This window comes from Manis pentadactyla, chromosome 10 (genome assembly GCF_030020395.1).
Source record: "Manis pentadactyla isolate mManPen7 chromosome 10, mManPen7.hap1, whole genome shotgun sequence".
Lineage (NCBI taxonomy): Eukaryota > Metazoa > Chordata > Mammalia > Pholidota > Manidae > Manis > Manis pentadactyla.
The window spans coordinates 93,641,596-93,661,614 of NC_080028.1; the positions used below are offsets into that span (position 1 = coordinate 93,641,596).

General features: G+C 53.1%; 1 protein-coding gene across 1 annotated transcript in view; it reads left to right on the plus strand.

Moving 5' to 3' along the window:
• Positions 1-14,069: 14,069 nt before the first annotated feature.
• The window catches only part of ELN (elastin), a 31,387-nt gene continuing 25,437 nt past the window's right edge, over positions 14,070-20,019 (plus strand). Inside the window, exons 1-2 of the mRNA XM_036887332.2 lie at positions 14,070-14,104; positions 14,307-14,460. Coding sequence (XP_036743227.2) covers positions 14,379-14,460 — 82 coding nt within the window. The 5' untranslated portion in view covers positions 14,070-14,104; positions 14,307-14,378. The remainder of the gene's footprint in view (positions 14,105-14,306; positions 14,461-20,019) is intronic.

Below are 20,019 nucleotides of genomic sequence, written 5' to 3' on the forward strand. Positions count from 1 at the left end.
CTGAGAACGGCTCTGCTGTTCTTGGCCAAGGGCCTCCGCTGAGCCTGGCACAGCCCCGGCTTGGCCCTCACCAGCGAGTGAGGGCTTGGCCAGGGCCCAGCCAGGGCGGTGGACATGATGAAAGCATAGAACATGGGGCCCAGGCGAGCAGCAGCAAAGTCAGGGGCTTACCTCCTGGGGCCCCTCAGCCAACCTAGAGGAGGCTGCAGTGGACTTCTCCCAGCTTACCTGGTCCAGAAATGAGACAGACCCTGGCTTTCTATGGCTGTAAACCAAGTTAAGGCTCTCCCAGAGGGAAACAACCAGAAGATTGAGAGAAACACCCTGGTCCTCCCTCCCGCTACCCTCCTGCAATAGGCCTGGATTGAGTCTCTACCATGTCCCTGGCTTGGCACCAAGCTCTGGTTAGGGGGCACGGAGATGAATTTTCTATGGAGCCCCGAGGGCTGGCCATACCCCTTCTCCCTGCTGCCGTTTCTTAGAATAGCCCTGAGCCAGTGACCTGGGTGGGGCCCAAGGGAAAGCCACAGCTAACAAATGCAAGCGGCCACCCTGGTCCTGACGTGTGAAACATGCTCTTGACTCCTCCGCACAGCCCTCTCTAATAGATGGGAAACTGAAGACAACCTGCCCAAGGTCAAATAGCTCCAAGTAGGACAGTAGGGACTTGAACCTGAGATCTGAGTCCAGAACCTTGGCTTTTAACTACTGTGCTCAGGGGGGAAGAGGGGTGTAAGAAAAATCAGGCATATGTTTGTGTCTGTGGGTAAGTCCCCATGTGTGTCTGTGTTGTGTACATGCCTGTGTGTGTGTGTGTGTGTGTGTGTGTGTGTGTGTGTGTGTACATCTGGAAAGGGTGGAGGGCCCTGAGGCCAGCTCAGAGGGAGAAAGGGGGTGCAGCAGGTTGGGATCGGGGGCTTTGCCACAGAACGCGGCCTGAGCTGTCCCCGAGGACCAGAGTGCCCCCGGTCCATTTCATTAACAATTAGGGTTTTCAAGTCCTTTTGTTGACAGGCCTTATTTCCTGAAAGTTACCTGGAGACTCCAGTTAGCCAAGTTTCATTTTTTAAAATTGTGCTGTAATCCCACCCCAGGGACTGAGGCTGGAGGGTGGAGGAGTGAGCAAATAACCATCGCTTAAAGCCCCGGATTCATTGATTCTATATACTGAATATTGGAGTCAAATAAATTGTGTGGATCTAAGGATAGGCCAGACTAGGTCCCATTCACCATTACATCCTCAATGCCCTCAACAGGGGCTGAAATGTCATGGCTCCTCTATCTGTATTTGCTGAGTAAATGAATAGGTGCCTCCCTGTTGACTGGATACCTGACCTTCCAAACCATTTCTACTAGTTAATAACTGAGTGCCCTTGAATGAGTCATTGAAACTCTGCTTTGGATTAATCTGAATGAGGCACTTAGACCAGATCAAAGGCATTAAAGGCACAACATGCAGGGCACTTACCCCTTGCTCCCAGGCAGACATTAATTACTAAGCAACTGTATGGTTCTCACCTTGTATACCTGGATATCCTCTGAATCCTTCTTAACATCATTTCAGGCAGCCATTATCAGCCAAATGTGGTTGATGATGAAACCTATATGCCATCCTGGAATGGGATGAGCTCCTGCAGCCCATAAATCTATGAATAAGTGGACAGAAGTGACTGGGAGGCTTAGGCTGTGAGGTGGGTTTAGGAAGGAGGAAGGAAGGATCAGGTAAGGAGACCCCAGAGACTCCTTAGCCCAGTTTGGGGACCCTCAGACTTGTATGAAAAGGCAAACTTGTCCAACACCAGGTGGGAAAAGAAGTGCATATGGAGAGGGATGGGGGACTTCACTTGCTGACTGAATCCTGACATAGATTGGAACTAGCACTCAGCCTGAAAACTATAGGCAGCTTGGAGCTTTTATTAATTTTAGGCCCTGGAGGAAGGACTGGGGCCAGAGAAAGAGGCAGTGCAGCTGGCAACCCAAGAGGGAAGAAATTTTCCCAAATGCTGGGACTGCCAAACGTGGGAAGGAGTCGGGTGGACAGGTTGAGGAACAGCTGTGCTAAGATTTATAATGCTCTTGTGTCAAAGTAGATCATAGTCCTAAAAGCAAAAGGCAAAACTATAAAGCATATAAAATAAAACCAAGGGGAGTATCTCTAAAATCTGGGTAGGCAAAGATTTCTTAGAACAGAAAAAGCACTAATCACTAAAGAAAAGGTTGATAAATTTGACTTCATTAAAATCCAGGACTTCTGTTCATCAAAAGACAACATTAAAAGAAAGGCAAACCACAGAGTGGGAGAAGACCTTTCTAATATATATAACTAACCACAGAATTGTATCATCATATATAAATAACTCTTATAAATCAATAGGAAAATATCAAACAATCCAATTTTCAAAAATGGACAAAAGACTTGAACAGGAACTTCACAAACAAGTATATTTAAACACCCAAAGGGCATATGAGATGTTCATCATTACACAACAGGGAATTGAAAATTGAAACCACAGTGAGATACCCCTATGTATCTGCCAGAGTGGATAAAATTTAAGGATTGACAATTTAGTGTTGAAAGGATGAGGAGCACTTGTATACTGCTGGTGGAAATGAAAAATGGTACAACCACTTTCAAAAATTGTCTGGAAGTTCCTCAGAAAGTGAAACATATAAGCACCCTAAAACCCAGCAATTCCACTCCTAACTCTATATGTATGTGAAATGAAGACATAAGTCCACAAGAAGACAGGAATGTTCCCAGCAGCCTTATTCATGAAAGTAAAAAAAGGAAACAATCCAAATGTATATTAATATTAGAATTGGTTAATAAATTGTGGTACATTTATATGTTGTAATACTATACAGCAATGAAAAAGAACAACCTATTGCTACATGTGACAATATGGGTAAATCTCACAGACATAAGATGAGCAAAAAAAAAAGACACAAAAGAGAACAGACTGTGGGAATCCATTTATATGAAGTTTGTATTCATCTCCTGAGGCTGTTGTAACAAATTACTACAAACCTGGTTGCTTAAAACAACAGAAATTAATGTTCTCACAGTTCTGGAGGCCAGAAATCCAACATCAAGATGTTGGAAGGGCTATGCTCCTAAAGGCTCTCAAGAAGACTCCTTCCACACCTCCCTCCTTGTAGCTTCTTCTGGTGGTTGACAGCCTTCCTTGGTATTTTGAGGCTTATAGGTGATGCACCCTTCTCTCTGCCTCCATCTTCTCATAACCACCTGCTCTGTGTCTGTGTCCCTATGTCTTCACATGGCCTTCTTATGAGGACACCTGTCATTGGATTTAGGACCCACCCTAATTCAGTATGATCTCATCTTAATTAGATTATATCTGCAAAGACTGTATTTCCAAATAAGGTCACATTCACAGGTACCAGGGATTAGGATGTAAACACATCTTTTAGGGGACACAATTCAACCCACTACAAAGTTCAAGAACAGGAAAAACTAGTCTGTGATGAAGACATGAGCTGAGTGGTTATCTCTAGTGGGTACTGACTGGGAAGAGGCCCAGAGGGGCCTGTAGGCCGGAAATGTTCTATATGTTGATGTAGCTGATGGTGACATGTAAAAGTCCTCAGAGTGCACACTCAACTTTGTGCACTTTACCTTGGATGTGTTATTCTTGCTTCAAAGTCCTCTTATGGAGTTCTGTTATCTGTCGTCATTGCGCAAGTCAATATGACAACACACACACAAAGCCATACACCCAGAAGACTGACCAGAGAGGCACACAATCCCCTCACTGAGACACCCCACCCCCCGAAGGCCTTTGTCACCTCCTGTGAAATCCACAGGGGTTGGCAGGAGGGTCCTGGTGATTTCGAGTGCAGAGCACCAGGCAGGGAGATGCATCTCCCCAGAAGCTGAAAACCCAAACCTGTGCCAGGCCACGGAGACCACCCCTGCTGGGTGCACTTCCTCCTCAGGGGCCTGGAAGGAGAGTTCAGGCAACAGGCTCTACATAGAATAAACTTCTTAATGCAAACCTCAGGACTTGAGAGCCTCAGGCCCGGCAGGAGTGAAGCCCTGAAAGGCCGAGAAAGATGCACACTGGAACACACAGAGATGGGCAGGAGAAAGAGAGACACACAGAGACACAGAACAAGAGATGGAGAAAGGGAACAACAAGCAGGAGATCCACTTTTTTCCCACCACCAACTCTGTGTTCTGGGCCAGGCCATGATGGGCTGGGGGTACAGAGGGGCCAACACCTAGCACCAGCCCCCATGGAGGTCCTGGCTGGGATGTAGAGATTTTCCAGGCATCCAGAGGAAGGGGTCCAGGCCTTAAGGCAGGTCTGCCCCCTATTCCAAGGGCGTTTCTGTCCCCTCCTCCCTGCCTCCATGCCCCCTCAAGAATTTAGAGATGAGATGGGGCCCAAAGTGCAGAAGAAGTGTTGGGCCAACCTGGAGATGGCCACAGGCTTAGTGGGGGGGACCCCCGCACAAGGGGCCAGGGCAGGAGACGGGCCACAGCCACTGGGTCCCACTCTTCTTCCTCTCGCCTTCGTCCCAGGCCCTGCTCCGCCTGAGGACAGGGACTGCAGTGAGATGCTGAACTTGGAGAAAGGTTCAAATCCCACCTGCCATTGCTGGCTGTGGGACCTTAGGTAAGTCACTTTACTTCTATGGGCCTCAGTTTACTCATTTGACAGCAGGAGGAGAATGTTTTAAAACCCAGGTTTTATTATCACTCAGGTATGGCAAGGCCAACAGATTTGGAGACAACTGTTATTGGAAAGATAGTTTGTTATATCACAGATTGCAAGATTAGGGGGCACACCAGGCAGGGCCACATGGGGAAGCACCAGGGTTGGCGGGAGACAGAGGGAGGGGGGAAAACATGGGCAAGAGCCTTTATTGTGGTTCCTGGGGGAAGAAACAGTGAGGCAGGGTAAGCAGACTTGGGATTGGCTGCTTTGAATAATTTCAGGGGGCTCAGGGTCACGGAGGCTGTCACTAGTTGCATGGTAATTGAGTGTGGGGGGATCACGGCAGGTGGCCAGTAAGCCTGGAGATAGGAGCTCAGTAGAGGATGGAATCCCCATCTCACCTTCTCTGGGAAGCCTTCCTGGACTGGCCCCCACCTGGCTTGTCTCCTGTTTGACCTCCCTAGTCCCCCATTAGCTCTCTCAGATGTTTTTTTCCTACACCAGTGAACTCTCACACACATGGTTCTGGGAGACCAGGGTTCTCGTTGCTCAGCCCGAATCAAAGAATATTTTTAAAGAAGTGAATGAGAATGGTTATATAGAGGCCTGAATGCTCACACCATCTGACCATGCAATGTGATAAGGAAAGACCCCTGAGAGAAGTCAGAGTAGGCGAGGGGTCTTCCCTCCTTATAGGGCATTTTGAATATTGTTTCAGGAGGTGCACACCCTCCTCAAACCCGTCCACCCCTCAAGCCCAGGCAAGAATCAGAACCAGGGTGTCTGCTTTCAGGAAAGGGTGCAATGAGCATGTTGACAGTCAGGAAAGGAATCAGAGTGTCCAGAGGGCTTGGTTCCAGAATGTTCTCACACTGCACTTGAGGCCTGGGAGGAACGAAGCCCTCCCCTAGGCCTCCATAAGACCTTTGTTATGGGCTGATTCATATCCCCCCAAAATTCATATGATGAAGCATTCATCCCTGGGACCTCAGAATGTGACTGCATTTGGAGATAGGGACTTCACAGAAGAAATTAGGTCAAACTGAGGTCATTAGAGTGGGCCCTAATCCAATATGACTGGAGTCCTTATAAGAAGAGGAGATCAGGACACAGACACCTGCAGAGGGCAGATGGCATGAGCACACAGGGAGGAGGCGGTTGTATGCAGGCCATGGTGAGAGGCCCCAGGAGGAGCCAACCCTGGTGACACCTTCATCTTGGCCTTCCAACCTCCAGAACTGTGAGGCAATTAGTTCCTATTGTTTCAGCCGCCCAGCCAGGGGAATTTTGTTATGGCAGCCAGAGCTGACGATTACAACCTCCAGAAACCTCTGGAGGCTCCACCTTCTTCCCTGAAGCAGAAGCTGTGGCTGCGAGACACAGGCAACCTTGACACGGAAGGGGCTGATGGCCCAGGTTAGGTCAGTGCTTTCATGCTTGAATAAGCAGAGGTCGCTGGTCCCACCCCCAGTTTTGGAGTCAAAAGATTGGGGGTGGAACCTAAGCATCTGCATTTCTTCCAAGTTTGTTCTCATGCACTACTGGTGCTGCTGGTCCAGGGACCACAGTTTGAGAACCAATGACTATGATGCTTGTTAAGCTCTGAGAACCAGTAGCCTGCAGAGATGGGCCACCTAGCTCAGTGTTTCTCAAACTCTGCTGTGCCTTGGAAGATCCTGACTGTTTTAAAAACACCAACCCAGAAATGGTCTGGGGCACAGCCTGGTCGATTTAGAAACTCCCAGGGATTCTAAACGCATGGGTAGGCTTGGGAACTACTGCTCCAGTCTGTATCTTCATTGTTCAGAGGGGGCCCCAGGCCTAGAGAGGAAATAGATCCCGTAGGCAGTGGAATGCTGGTCTCCTGTGGACCCAGAGCAGTGGTTTTCATGGCTTTTCAGGCACCAAATGCCTTTCTTCAAATAAAATGTTACTCAGAAACCCACTATAGAAATCACACAAACAGACGCCTTGGTACCAGCTGCGTGGGGCCTGGGACCCTGCCTGCCCAGCAGCCCCACCTCTACCCTTAGGATCCCGAGGACCATGTCCTGAAATTGATGATCTCCCCCCAAGACGTCCTCTCAGGGGGTGCTGGGGAGTCTGCAGGACTTTGGGACCAAGAGCAAGCACTGCCCCACCCCCACCACAAAACATTGGTGATCCAAGCTTGGGGACCAAGACCCCAGTTCTTAAATTGGCAGGAGCCCAACATGTATCCAGCTGGGGGTCAAGGAGGTGTGTGGCAAGGTCTCCTCTTGATTCATCTGTCCCTTCATATGCACACTCAGCCACATGTGGGTGCCTACGGGAGAGCAGTCCTTCCCATCAGCAGAGTGGCGGGCCCCAGTGTAGAGAGTGAGAACATTTTGTCAACAGTCATTGCAATGGTGTCATTCAGACTTTCTGACTGCGACATGCAGGAAAAAAATCATTGTGATCCAGTGCTCACATGCAAACACGTGTAACTCAGACAAAGACTCAAGACATAGGGAGATTTGGTCACTTGCATTACACTTGCATTGATTCGATTAAATTTGATTCTCTCATTTTAAATGCTGCTCCTGACCTACTAAATCAATTTTGCACCACCAGTGGATCACAGCCTGCAATTTGAAAAGTGCTGATAGAGTGTGAAAGGCTGAGCAGGAAGGGCCAGTTTCATCCCAGAGTCAGCTACGGGCGAGCTTTATGCAGGGTGGGGACAGCTGGGATCTATGCTTTAGGAAGATCCCCCGGCAGGCAGGCAGCCTGTGGGTAGACTGAAGTGCAAAGACCAGGGCCTCGGTCAGGGCTGCCTTCAGCTTTCCTGCATTTTGCATACACCCAGCCAGAACACATCTCTCTTTGAGAGAAGGGGACAGGATTCAGTTCTAGCATCATCTCCTCCAGGAAGCCTTCCTGATTACCTCCCCTTTCCCAAGACTGCAGGTGCTGGTGTCTTGTCTGTCCCTGCTCCCAAGGCCAACACCCAGCCAGACCAGGCAGCTCAGGAATGTGGAGAACAGAATGAATGAGGGAGTAGATAACCCAGGCCCAGCAGGAGCCCTTGCTCCAGCCTCGCCTGCCTCCCACCCTGCATCCTGGCAGCTGTCCTGCCCACCCCGTGCGACTCCCCCGGCGCCACAGGGATCTGGCCAGCTGAGGGTTCCAGGCATGGGTGGAGGGGTCTGCCCAGGGCAGGGAGGCGCCAAACGTGGTGTAGGGAGTGAGACCAGCAAAACGCAGGAGGAAGAGAGCTCCCCGCCCAGCAGTGCTCCCAGCTCAGGCTCTTGGAAGGGCTCCTGGGCATGAGGGCTGGGGGAGGCGAGGTGATAATGTTGCTCAGGAGGGAACCCCACTGAGAGCCGGGCAGGGGGAGCACAGGCCAGGGCGGGGAGAGCCTGGACAGCACCCAGAGCCAGCATGGAACCCCTGGGGCACCCAGTCCAGAGAAGGGAGGGCTCTGCTCTCCAGGTACTGAGTGTACCCCGAAGCTGGAGCCTTCACCCCATCAGAGAGCAGTGTGGCTGTCAGGGTAAAATACCCCAGAGGCCTTTGCTCCAAGCCAGTATGCCTTTGGGTGACTTTTGTGCTTCCACGAGACTCAGTTTCCTCATGTGGGCAGCAGGATGATTTATTAAGTCACGAGCACCATGTGTGTCCCTCCTGTGTCCTGCCCCTCCTGCAGCTCGCCAGGCTGCAGGCCAAAGCAGGCAGAAGCCTTCTGTTTGAGTGAGTGTCCTAGAGGGACGGGAGGCCCAGGGGTAAGATTTCCCAGCCTGGGGAAAGGAGAGGCCCCTGTGGGTCCCAAGAACAGATCACTCCTTGCAAACCTCCCCAGTGACAGCCCAGGCCCTGGGCTCCCAGCCTCATTACAGGCTCAGGTGCACAAAGGCACAGAAGCTCCTGTAAGGGGTCAGCTCCCATAGGGCCCTTCTGTCTCCTGGGCCCACAAGAGATGAAGGATTTTGATCAGGGGTGGAGGGTAAGGACAGAGAGACCCAGTAACTGGGATGGAATTTACTGCTGCCTGCCCATGTGATGGGGGCTCAGAGTTAAAATTAAATAGATCTAAAGGAGATACCAAGAGTGCTCTTTCTGGCAGCCTAAGTTTGTAGACAGAGGTCCTAACCCTGTGTTTATAAACTGGGATAATAATATCCCCAATCACAAATGGAGATGTGCTTTGTAAACTGTCAAGTGTCAAACAAATGAGAGGCGTGTTCTGGACAGCTCTGTCCAGGGCTCTGGGGAGGGGGTGCACAGAGCCCGCCCGGCTCGCAATGTTCCCCTCGGCCCACAGCAGACAGCGCATGAGGCCATGTGGGAACAGCACGGGGCAGAACGGCCTGTCCGGGACACCCACCCTCTGGCTAGCACGGGGCCAAGGACCCAGACTGACAAATGACTCAGACACACAAACACCAGGGCCTGGGCAGGCGTGTGGCATCGCCGAGGTGGAGGAGCAGAGACATGCCGCTCAGGAGCTGGGGCGTCCCAGGCCGTGGGAGGCGGTACTCATGGGGCAGAGGGTTCTCCTGGGCCTCCCTCCCCTCCCAGCCTCAACCATCTGCTTCAGTTGCCTGACATACATGGACCCCATCCCACCTCTGCATATAGACATGAGTTTTGAAACTTAAAGACTCCTGAACATCCCTGAGGAAATGGGGGCTTCTGGAGGATAATTATGAAATGATCTGCCCAAGCTCACACACTAGTCACTGTTAGTCCCCATCACAGGGACAATCCTGGCCCCTCTGCACCCCCAGCCTAACCCCAGCAGCCCAGCGTGAGGGCTGCCCAGCATTCTGTGCTGGAATTCCAGACCCCTCCACGACTTCCAAACCCGGCTCAAAGCACAGCCTGTTCCTCTGTCGGCAGATCCGGCATGATGAAGTGAGACTCAGCAAGTGGCCAGACCCACAGCATCCATGGGATCTGCTTTTGGCTGCAGGCCCTTTACTTCCAGTGAAGTCTGACACCTGTCCCCATGGCAGGCCCCTTCCTTTCCTGGCCTGTTCCCAGCGGGGTCCCCGGCTGCCTCTGGGGAGTGACCAGCTGCAGAAGGCCTTGCTCATTTTTGGCCGGAGCGTTGGCTCTGGGCTGATGCTGCCTGGTGGCTCTCAGCAGGCGGCTGCCCTCTCTGGCTGGGTCACCAGCACAAGGGCAGGGCCTCTCCCCTGGGACTGCCTACCATGGATGGCCCCAGGCCTCTCCCTGCCCACCCCCAAGGTGTCCCTCCTTCCCTGCCACTCTCCCTCGTTCTCATGTCATGTCCTGTCCCCTAGGAGAAGCGGGAGCCACCCTCCATCATTGTAAGTCAGGCTCGCATGCAGCTACTCAACACTTGAGATGCAACTGGTTCGAACTGAGAAGGACTTTAAGTGTAACTTCACACCAGCTTTGTTTTTCACTGAGATGTTGACATGTAACGTATATTAGTTTCAGGTGTATGACAAAAATGATTTGATATTTGGATATACTGTGAAATGATCACCATGGTGATTCTAGATAGCATCTGTCACCACACAGAGTGGCACATTTTTTTCTTGTGATGAGAACTTCGAAGATCTACTCTCTTAGTAACTCTCAAATATACAACGTGGCATTGTTGACTCCAGTCACCAGGCTGTACGTGGTATCCCCAGGACTCACTTATCTTACAACTGGAAGTTTGTGCCTTTGGCCCCCTCCACCCATTTCACCCACCTCACCCCACCCACCTTTGGCAGCCACTAATCTGTTCCCTGTATTCCTGAGTCCCTTTTTTTTTAAAGACTTCACATAAAAGTGAGATTATAGAGTATTTACTTATCTTTCTCTGACTCATTGCATTTAGCATAACGCCCTCAAGGTCCATCCATGTTGTCACAAATGGGGAGATTGCCTTATTCTTTTATGGCTGAGTAATATTCTATTACATATATATGCCATATTTCCTTTATCCATTCATCCGTTGATGGACACCTCAGCTGCTACGACTTCTTGGCTATTGTAAATAGTGCTGCAGTGAGCACGGGGGTGCATATCTCTTTTCAAATTAGTGATTTTGTTTCCTCCAGGTAATTCCCCAGAGGTGGGATTGCTGGATCACATGGTAGTTCTACATACCAGTTTTAAGAGTACAAAAAAAGAAGGTAAAATTTATCAATAATTTACATCAATTACATGTTCAAGTGAAAATATTTTGGGTATACCAGGTTAAATATAGCACATTATTAAAATTAATTCTACTTCTTTTTTTCCTTTTATTTAAAATCAGAGGAAGGGCAGGTTCCTTCACCTACCTTCCTGTGGATTCTCTCCTGCAGAGTCTTTACTCGAACCTATGCTAGCCAACGAGCATTCATCTCCTCCCCGAAGCTCACTTGGGTCCATGTGAGAAATTCATGCTCCCCCTAGTAGTGTAACCTTGCCCTTTTTTCCTATGAGACTGGCTGGAGGCCAGTAGACTTACACAGAGGGGTAAATGAGGGACAGCAGAGGCTCCCAACCACTGGGAGGGAGCATAGCAGGGGTCCCGCGTCTGACTGACACCAAGCTCTTCCCAGGCTTGCCTAGCAGCCCATGCTTGTCTCTTTCTCTGGTCCAAGGTCCCATGCAGACTGCACATCCTGCACCCAACAGATAAAAGGACTATGTAGGAAGCCCTGCAGGGATGGAAGCTGAGACCAAGGAACCTCACCAACAAAGGTCCAGTGTCCAGCCCTCCAGGACAGCTCTGGGGGGCCAGCCAGGAGTCAGGGGAGGGGCAGAGCTGTTGAGCTGGGTCATGTAGGGCCTTGAAGGCCATACTCATAGGTCTGGACTTTATCTGGAGGGCAACTAAAGCTTTCTGAGCAAAGCAATCACATGTCCAGAGCTATGTGGAGGCTTTCCTCTCTGTATCTGGAGGAGCAGGACAGAGATAGGCTCACCTGGATGTGCAGCAGCAAGTGAGCATGTGAGGCTTGTCGGTAATAATGGTGAAGCCAAGCTCACCCAGCATGCAGTGCACCAGGCAGCCTCTGTGGGTACTTCTACATTTATGACTTATCTCATCTGTACAGCTACACAGGGAGGTGAGCACAGGGCAGCTGTGGACTGCTGGTTTCTTGAATGTACCAGTGAATGAATGAATGTTGTTTCATCACTGTAACCCCCAGGTTACATTATGTATTGGATGCATTGGGCCTAATTGCACTGGATAATCTGTTCAGGGAGTCTGATTCTGAACTGAAGCCCTCTTTTGAGGTGTACAGAGAGCCTTGCTGGATACAAGTTACTAGAGCTGCGGCAATGAGCATGGGACGCTAAGACGGGGGACACAGGGCCCTGGTCCTGTGGGGACAGTCTGGTCCAGTGGCCTCAAGTCTATCCCTGCAAGCGCCCCTCCACACCTCTCCTAGATCCCCCGCAGCAAGCCCTCTTCTGCTGGCTCCAACCTTTCCCTCCGTCCTGGAATTAATAAAGACTCTGAGCAGACTGCGGTTTGCAAGTCTGAAAGCCGGTTCCTGCCCACGTCACTGCCCCAAGAGGAGTGGGGCCCAGCTCCTCCCCAGCACCCCCTCCCTACTCCCTTCCTGGGCAGGCACATAGATGCGATCTCTCCCTACAGCAGGCACTGAACCTCAGATCCTGACCCTGAACAGCCTTTACACCACCAACAAAGGCCAGCCTGGGTTCATAATCTCCATCAGTCATACCAAAACGCCCCAAATAACAAACACTGGAAATAAAAGATGCTGTATAAGCACAGCTTCAAGCCCTTTCTCCTAGCATGTCCACCCTCTTCCAAACTCTGGAGCAGCTGCCACCTAGGACCAGGGAGAGGGAGGGATGACCTGGGACCTGAAGGTGGCCCAGCATAGAGCCAAGTCTGACAGTTACACTAAAATCTGCCCACAGAGCTGGCGACAGTATGGTAGCACTAGGGTCAGTACAAGCCCAGATAAGTACAGAACGTTTTGGATCTGGCAGGATCGGTACAGAAATATATGACCACATTTTATTTACCTTTGCAATAACCTTCCTGGATAGGGATTTTATCACCATTTGAAGCTCTCTGAAGAGGTTACCCCCCTAGAAAGTGCTAGACCCAGAATTTAGTCCTAGACACACCTAAGCCCAATGGCAGCCTTTAGCATCTCCACTCCTGGCTGCGCCTGCTGGCCTTCCACTTGGCATGGCACTCCTGGCTGCAGGAGGGGTCACGTAGCTCCCTTCCTTACAGCGGCACTACTGCCACCCCTCATTCTCCACCTGCTAGCATAGGGGCAGGGCTCACAGAGCTCGTGGCCCCAACTTTTCCCTCACGGGCTTGGATGAGAGCCATCACCTGTTTCCCTCCCCTGTCCTCTGGCTCCCAAATTTCTTCCCCCTTGTGGGAGTTGGGGAGGCATGACCCTGTCCTACCCAACCTCACCTCCCAGAAATCCCCAGGGTTCTCATCCTGCTCAGCCTGCCTGGGACCTCCGAGTCCTTCTGGGAAGGCTGCTTCCAGAAATTTCAGCTCAGAGCTGCCCCCTGCTGGCCACCACAGGAATGTCGGCCCCAGGCATTCTCCTGGGGCAGGGAGAGAACCAGCAGTCTGGGGGCCCCCAAGTCTGGTCTGGGTGCTACCAGGGCTCTGTGTTGGAACAGGGGACCGAATGATAAAGAGGCGCTCTGCCACCTATCAGTCTGGGTGGGGTCCGCAGACCCCTGGGAGTCCAGGCCGAACTTCACCATACACTGTGGGCTGCACAGGCCTGCCTGTGGGACTGCGACCTTCATCCATGACGGATGGGATCGCTGTGGTGTGTCGTCAGTCTCCCACGTGTCCCCCAGATGCCCCAGAGAACTACACCAACACGGTCTTAACTCAGGCCATTCCTCTGGTGCTGCCCCTCCGCCTCTGCAGACATGGATCCCAGACCTGCCCAACTCCCCCTCCCCAGCTGCGGGCAGGAGACTGTGACCTTAGCTCAGGAAGCATGGAGCCCCCTGACCCTAGGTCAGTGTCCCCCTTCCTTCCCCCATTTGCCCCACGGGGCAACGCCAACAAGATCTCACCTTCCAGGCCATTCTACCCGCAGCACCTCAACCTCTGTAGACACTGGCCCCAGACCCCAGGCCCCAGGCCCCAGACCTGCCCAACACTCTGCCTCGCCAGCTTTGGGCAGGGAACGTCTCTAGCCAGGCCTGGGGGTGCTGGAGGAGACTGCAGAGCTGGGTGGGGGAAGAGGCGCGGGACAGCTGGCCTGTGTCCCCTTGCTGGGCCTGGGGCCCAGCCGGAGGGGCGGGGGCCTGGCCACTCAGGCCTTGGCTGGGGCCGGATTTTTGGCTAGGCTGCAGGGCCCTCCCTCCTGCTTCCTCTCCCGAGGGCTGTCCTGGCAGAGGCCCCCCTTGCACTTTCTGGTGGGAACAGGGCCAGCAAGGAGAGAACAGGCACAGAGGGAAAGCCGGAGAGATGGGGAAACGTATGTGTGTGCGTGTGTGCTTGTGTGCGCGTGAGTGTGAGTTTTAAGGAAAAAGGCCCACAGTCCAGTCCCATCGGCCCCAGCCTGGGAGGCTTGCGAGCTGGCCTTTCGTAATTGCCCCCTCCCCGCAGCCCCCTCCTCCGGCACCCCCCCCTCCTCCGCCCAACCACCCGCCCTCCCTCCCTCCCTCCTTCCCTTGCAGTCGCAGAAGCAGCAATTACGCTTTGGGGATAAAACGAGGCGCGGAGAGCAGGCTGGGGCATTTCTCCTCGAGATGGCGGGTCTGACAGCTGCAGCCCTGCGGCCCGGAGTCCTCCTGCTCCTGCTGTCCATCGTCCATCCCTCGCAGCCTGGAGGTAGGCCTCAGCCCCTTCCGGACTTGCCCATAGCCCCCCAGCCTCTCAGCCAGGTGGCTGGACTGCTGGGAGAGAGCGCACCTCCCAGCCCCATACCCTGCGCTGTCCAAGGGTCCCAGGCAGGAGCCCCTCAGCCACTGGATCCTTGGAACCACCCTCCCTGGAGCCAGCCCGTGCTGAGGAGGAACCTGTCAGATGCCTCACGACTCAGGAAAGTCCCACCCCAGAGGCCAGGTCCCGCTGCCCTGAGAGGGCCGAGGGGCCCCTGCTCTGTCCTGCATGCCCTCCCAGTGGGGGTCAGGGGCATGCTGGATAAGGGCTGGTGGGGTCCCAATGGGTCTGTGGGCATTGGCACTTTGCACACCTGTGGACCCAGCGGGTGTGCACACGTGCCCTGGGGGCAGGGGACCTGGGTTGGAGGCCAGCTCAGCTGCAATGTGCAAGGTACCTTGTCTCCTGGGAAGTCAGGACACCCCTCTGAGGAAAGTCAGGGTTAAGTTGGTTCCTGGGTTACAGGTTGGAAAGCTGCTGCTGTGGTCTGTCCCTGGTAAGGAAAGCCGGGACTTCTGTGTGTGTGTGTGTGTGTACATGCATGCATACATGAATAATATCACATGATATTGCACAGGTATGCACATGTGTATATGTCCAAATATGTCACCAAATGGTGGAGGAGTTTTCTGGAAGAGGATGGCTATTCACAGGTTCATCCTTGGACAGGTGTGCATGTGCATGTTCACATGTGCTTGTGCATGTTGGGGGTTTGTAGGGTAAGTGAAAGTGCCTGTAGCCCGTGCAAAAGCCCACCACCCAAAAGGCATATACACGGGGGAGATCTGGTGCCTGGACGTGTATCACTGGGTGTTGACTGTCACAGTACATGTCACTGTGAGTGTGAGTATGTGTGTGGTATGGAACACAAGTGAGGACAGGGAAGCTGGGGGGCATGTCCACCTCCTGGCAGAGGGAGTGTGACCAATGGCAGAGGCTGGAGTAGACCTCAGGACAGTCCTGGACCATCTGGTATGTGTGCCCTGCCACAGACCCCAAGGGTACCCCTGGCCATGGGGAGAGAGGAGCCCGCTCCCGAGCCATAGGGAAGGGGGCCTGGGTGGGGTCTGTTCTCTGTGGGAGTCCTTCCTGCCATTAGAACCAGACCTTCAGCAGAGGCCAGTGTTGGGGGAGCACAGGGTGGGGCAGGGCCAGGCTGCAGGCTGGAGTAAGGGCTGGGCAGGAGCAGCAGCTGTTTCCGTGAGATTGATGGGCTGGACAGGTCTGCTGGGTGCAGGGGCCTCCTGGCCAGAGGTCAGCTCCTGGGCTCCGGTGAGGCCGAACGACGCGCATGCCATCACGTGGGGCCCAGGTGGGGAGTAAGACAACCCCAAAGGAGCCGCTGTCCCAGTGCTCAAGAGCAGCAGCTCTGGGCCTGCCTGAACCGCCTCCTGCCTCCCCAAGGTGCGGCCTGAACATCCACCTTCCCAGAGAGAGCTTCCACCTGGAGCAGAGCAGTTAATCCCCACAAAAACCCTGAGAATTGAGCACAATTATCTTCACTTTACAAGTGGGGAATCTGAGGGTCAGACAGGCTAAGGCAGCCCCACAGGGTTAGCACCAGCCAGCGAACTGCCCTGGGCCAAAGAGTGAGGGGGTAGGGTCTGGTACCAGGTAACATTTGGGGAGGCACAGGCCTGGAATTCTTGGGTGGGACCCTGGCTTCTAGGGTGGACATGCCCTAGAGCAGAACATGCCATCCCTTTACATCCTCAGTGATACCGCTAAATGCTCGGCTGGCCTTGTTCTTTCTGTACGAACACAAATATCAGCTCTGTCCCAGGTGGTAGAATAGCTAGGTCCAAATAAGGGGTGTATGAATTGGTGAGGTCTTCTGGGGTTTGTGTCCAGGGCCCATAGAATACCAAAGGGGTTGGGGAGTGGGAAGGGCTGCAGACACAGGTTCACACTCACACAGGTACACACACAGCCACCTGCCTGGCTGTCCTGGGGGATCCCAGCTTCCCCCCCGCCCAAGAGGATATCACCGCATGTGTTCCCCAGCTCAAAAGAACCATGCTGCCAGTGGAGGCAAGAAAGGAGCTCCCCGGGAAGACTGTGATGGAAAGGATTGTATAGACCCATTTAGGATGGGTCAGGAGCAGCTTTGAGGACCAGCTGCCCGAAACCCCTGTGCCATTTAAAAAGAGAGAGAAATTAACTCAGGCGTAATTCTCTCCACATCCTCTAGAAATAATATCAGCAGTTTTTTGTTTTTCTTTCTGATTTCGGAACTAAAGATGATTTGGAACAAGGATTATTAACCCTGGCTGCCTATTGAAGTTTTAAACATATAGAGAGCTTTAAACAATTCTGAAGCCAGGGTCCCACCCAAGAATTCCTGCTTTATTTGGTCTGGGGAGAGACCTGGACTCAGAGGTTTAGTAAAACCTGCTCAAATGACTTTTATGAGCCTTCAGGGCCAAGGACCTCTGGTTTAGGGGTTGCTCCTGCCTCTGTGTCTGCTGGGGCTAAGGCAGCACAACAAACGTGCCCAAGGGAGGGAAGGGACAGAGGCACCCACTGGAGAACAGATTGTTTTTGAAAAACCCTTGGCAGCCTTTCTCCATGCAAACAACAAACAGCTTCGCATGGTCTTATCTGCTCCCAGGCCATTCCCCTGGACTTTGGCTTGGCAGAGCCCCTTGCCCCTGCTGGCCCACTGCTTGCTCCTAAACAGCCTCCTCCCAGATCTTTGAACCTAGAGGCAGGGCCTGTGTATGACAGGTCAGCTGTGGATCCTGGCCAGGCTTTTCATCTCACTGGCTCTTGGTTTCCTTGGCTGTAATATGGGAGAAGCATCCTTGCCCCACTCATCTCCTAAGGTCGGCGGGAAGTTCCAGCAATGTAACATCTCAAAAACTTCATCAAATAAGAGGATCGTGGGAATGTGAATTTTTTTAATGACATATATTTTGATTCAGAATTTCTAACTTGGGCTGACCGCCCCATACAATCTGTGCACATCTGTCAGGTTTAGTTTTCCCTCTTGCTATCCATGCCGTGTTTTTCTAGTGGGGAGCAGCACACAGTGGTGGAGGCTGCAGACAGGACTGCAGAGGGGGCAGCCCAGAGGAGTCACAGGAAATCCAGGAAGGCTTCACAACAGATGTGACATTTGAGTTAGGCTGTGAAAGAAAGGCCAGTGTTTGGGAATCATCCATGAATCAGAGATGAGCCTTGGTCTGTGGGGCTCTGGGAGGCAGAATGGGAGAGACAGAGGAGCAGATTGTATCGCGACAGGGAGACCTCTCTGTAATAGAGCTGGCAGCGTGGGGAGGTGGGGATTTTCCTGTCATGGGAGGCATGCAAGCAGGAGCACAAGGGGCTGTTTGCAGGAGTTTCAACCAAGGCCAGAAGACTATTATGATCCCTAAGAGTCTAGGATCATGGTTCTCAGATGTAAGAGGCAAGTTCCACCCTGGGCTAGCCAGCAAAACAAGCCAAACCCACATAAAACAAGACAAGCATGCTCCGGGCCAACTGTTTTGGGCCAGCTGAGCGGTGAGAGCCACAGGCTTAGAGAAGGCAGGAGGGAGAATCTGAGCCCAGTCTTGGTGGAAGGGTGGGAGCTGGATGGAGGAGAGGGCATTCCTGGCAGCAGGAACGGCTCAGACCAAGGAGTGCAGGTTGAGAAGGAAGGCGTGCTGCAGCGTGAGAGGAGGCTGCTGCCTTTGTGGAGGCCCTTAACCAACAACTGTCTTACTTTGTTCTCACTTCTGCTGCACTTGAGAAAGGAGGCAGGGCAGAGGCCCTTTACACCTACTAAGCCTTCTCCATTTCCTCAGTGCCAAGTAAGGATCAAAATCCAGAGCTCCCCAGCTGTCATGGTTCAAGCACAGAGTTTGGCAAACATTGCTGGGATCTGAATCATGGGGGTAGAGAGTGGGGAGAGGAGAGAGCTGAGGAGACATGAGTGGGCGCTGGGGAGAGGGGAAGCAGAGGAGGAGGAGCTGGCAGGCCCAGGAGGGGCCTGGCCACAGACAGGCTGTCGGGCTGTCGGGGAGCAGAACTCCCGGGGAGGAAGTGGGGGTCAGCCAGGCCCGAGCACTAGACCAGCCCAATGTGTGCTGGGGATGGAATAGGTTGGACCCAGACCCACAGGCAGTATCCTTGTCTCCCCTCCATCTAATTCACCCATCATTCATTGAATGCCTACCATATTCTTGGCCCCAGGCTATGTGCTATGCAGCAAAGTGGAGACACAGAGTTGCTATCTTTTCTTATTTTGGCAATTATCCTGTGCCAGGTCCAGGGCAGGACAAGGTCTCTTCCTTGATCCTTTGACAACTCACAACAACCTTGCAAGGCAGCAGTTATCAGCCCCACATTGCTAAAAATGAAAACAGGGTTCCGAGAGGTTAAGTGACTTGTCCAAGGTCACACAGACCGTAAGAAGTTGCATGGCCAAGAGGAGAGGCTCTATACGTCTGTCCTGAGCCCCTTGCTCCCTCTGCCCCCCACCCTGCTCCTGTAGTCTGCTCTGGGGCCAGAAAGCAGAGAGGTGGGGAGAGGGCACCATCAGGAAGGAGAGAGGCTGAGGCGGACAGAGAAAGGCCTGGAGCACAACCGGGAAAGACACATAAGAGGCAGTGCTGAAAGCAGGAGGCCGGAGCCAAGGAAGGCATCAAAGGCCCAAGGCAGACCATGTGTGTGTTTGGCAGCTGATGACAGAGCCAGAGTGCTCATTCCCAGCAGGCCCGGCCTCCTGGGGCTGCCTCTCTGAGCCCCTAAGGCTCTAACCAGATCTTTTTTTTTGGCACACTCCAGGCCTGGACTGCAGTTCTTGGGGGGCCATCAACCCTGGGGGGTATGGGTGGTGCCAGGGCTTTGGCACAGGGTGGGCGTGACAGCTTGGCATCCCTCACCTTGCTGGGCTGACAGGGCGCTGGGGCTGGCAGGCCCATCTGTACAGCATGGCCAGGCCACATCTGGCTGGGAGGCCTCTGGACACACTGCAGACTGCCCAACACTGGCCACTAGCCCCATCCATGCCCCTTTCAGAGGGCAGGGCTGGGGCTGGGGCCCTGGCAGCTTGTCAGGGTTGGCACCATTCTGTGCTGGTGCAGTCAGGGTCTGGGCTGCCGCAGGATTGTCTGTTGCCATGGCCACGCTCAGCCTGGGTCTGGGGCTCAGCACCACAGAGTCCCCCAGTGAGAGCTTCACTGGTCTGTGGGGAGTGAACTCGTGATCTTGGCCGGCAGACGGCCCCTGGCCTGGCCAGTGAATTAGCTTTTCCTTAGGAAACTATTCACTTTGCTCATTCATGGTGTCCCCCTCTGGGCCCCGGCGCCTCCTAAGACAGCCCCGTGTCAGACAGCCAGAACCCCACCCAACCCTTGCTGCCCAGTGGCTGAGGACGCTGACCTCACGCTGTCCTATCAGTGTGGGAATGGCTGTGTTTTTTGCTGGCAGCCGCCGCATTTCCTTACTGCTCACTGTGGCAGCTCGGCCTGCCGCCCCACAACTCTGGCCCCTGCCTGTGCTGCTCAAGGCTGGAGAGAGGTG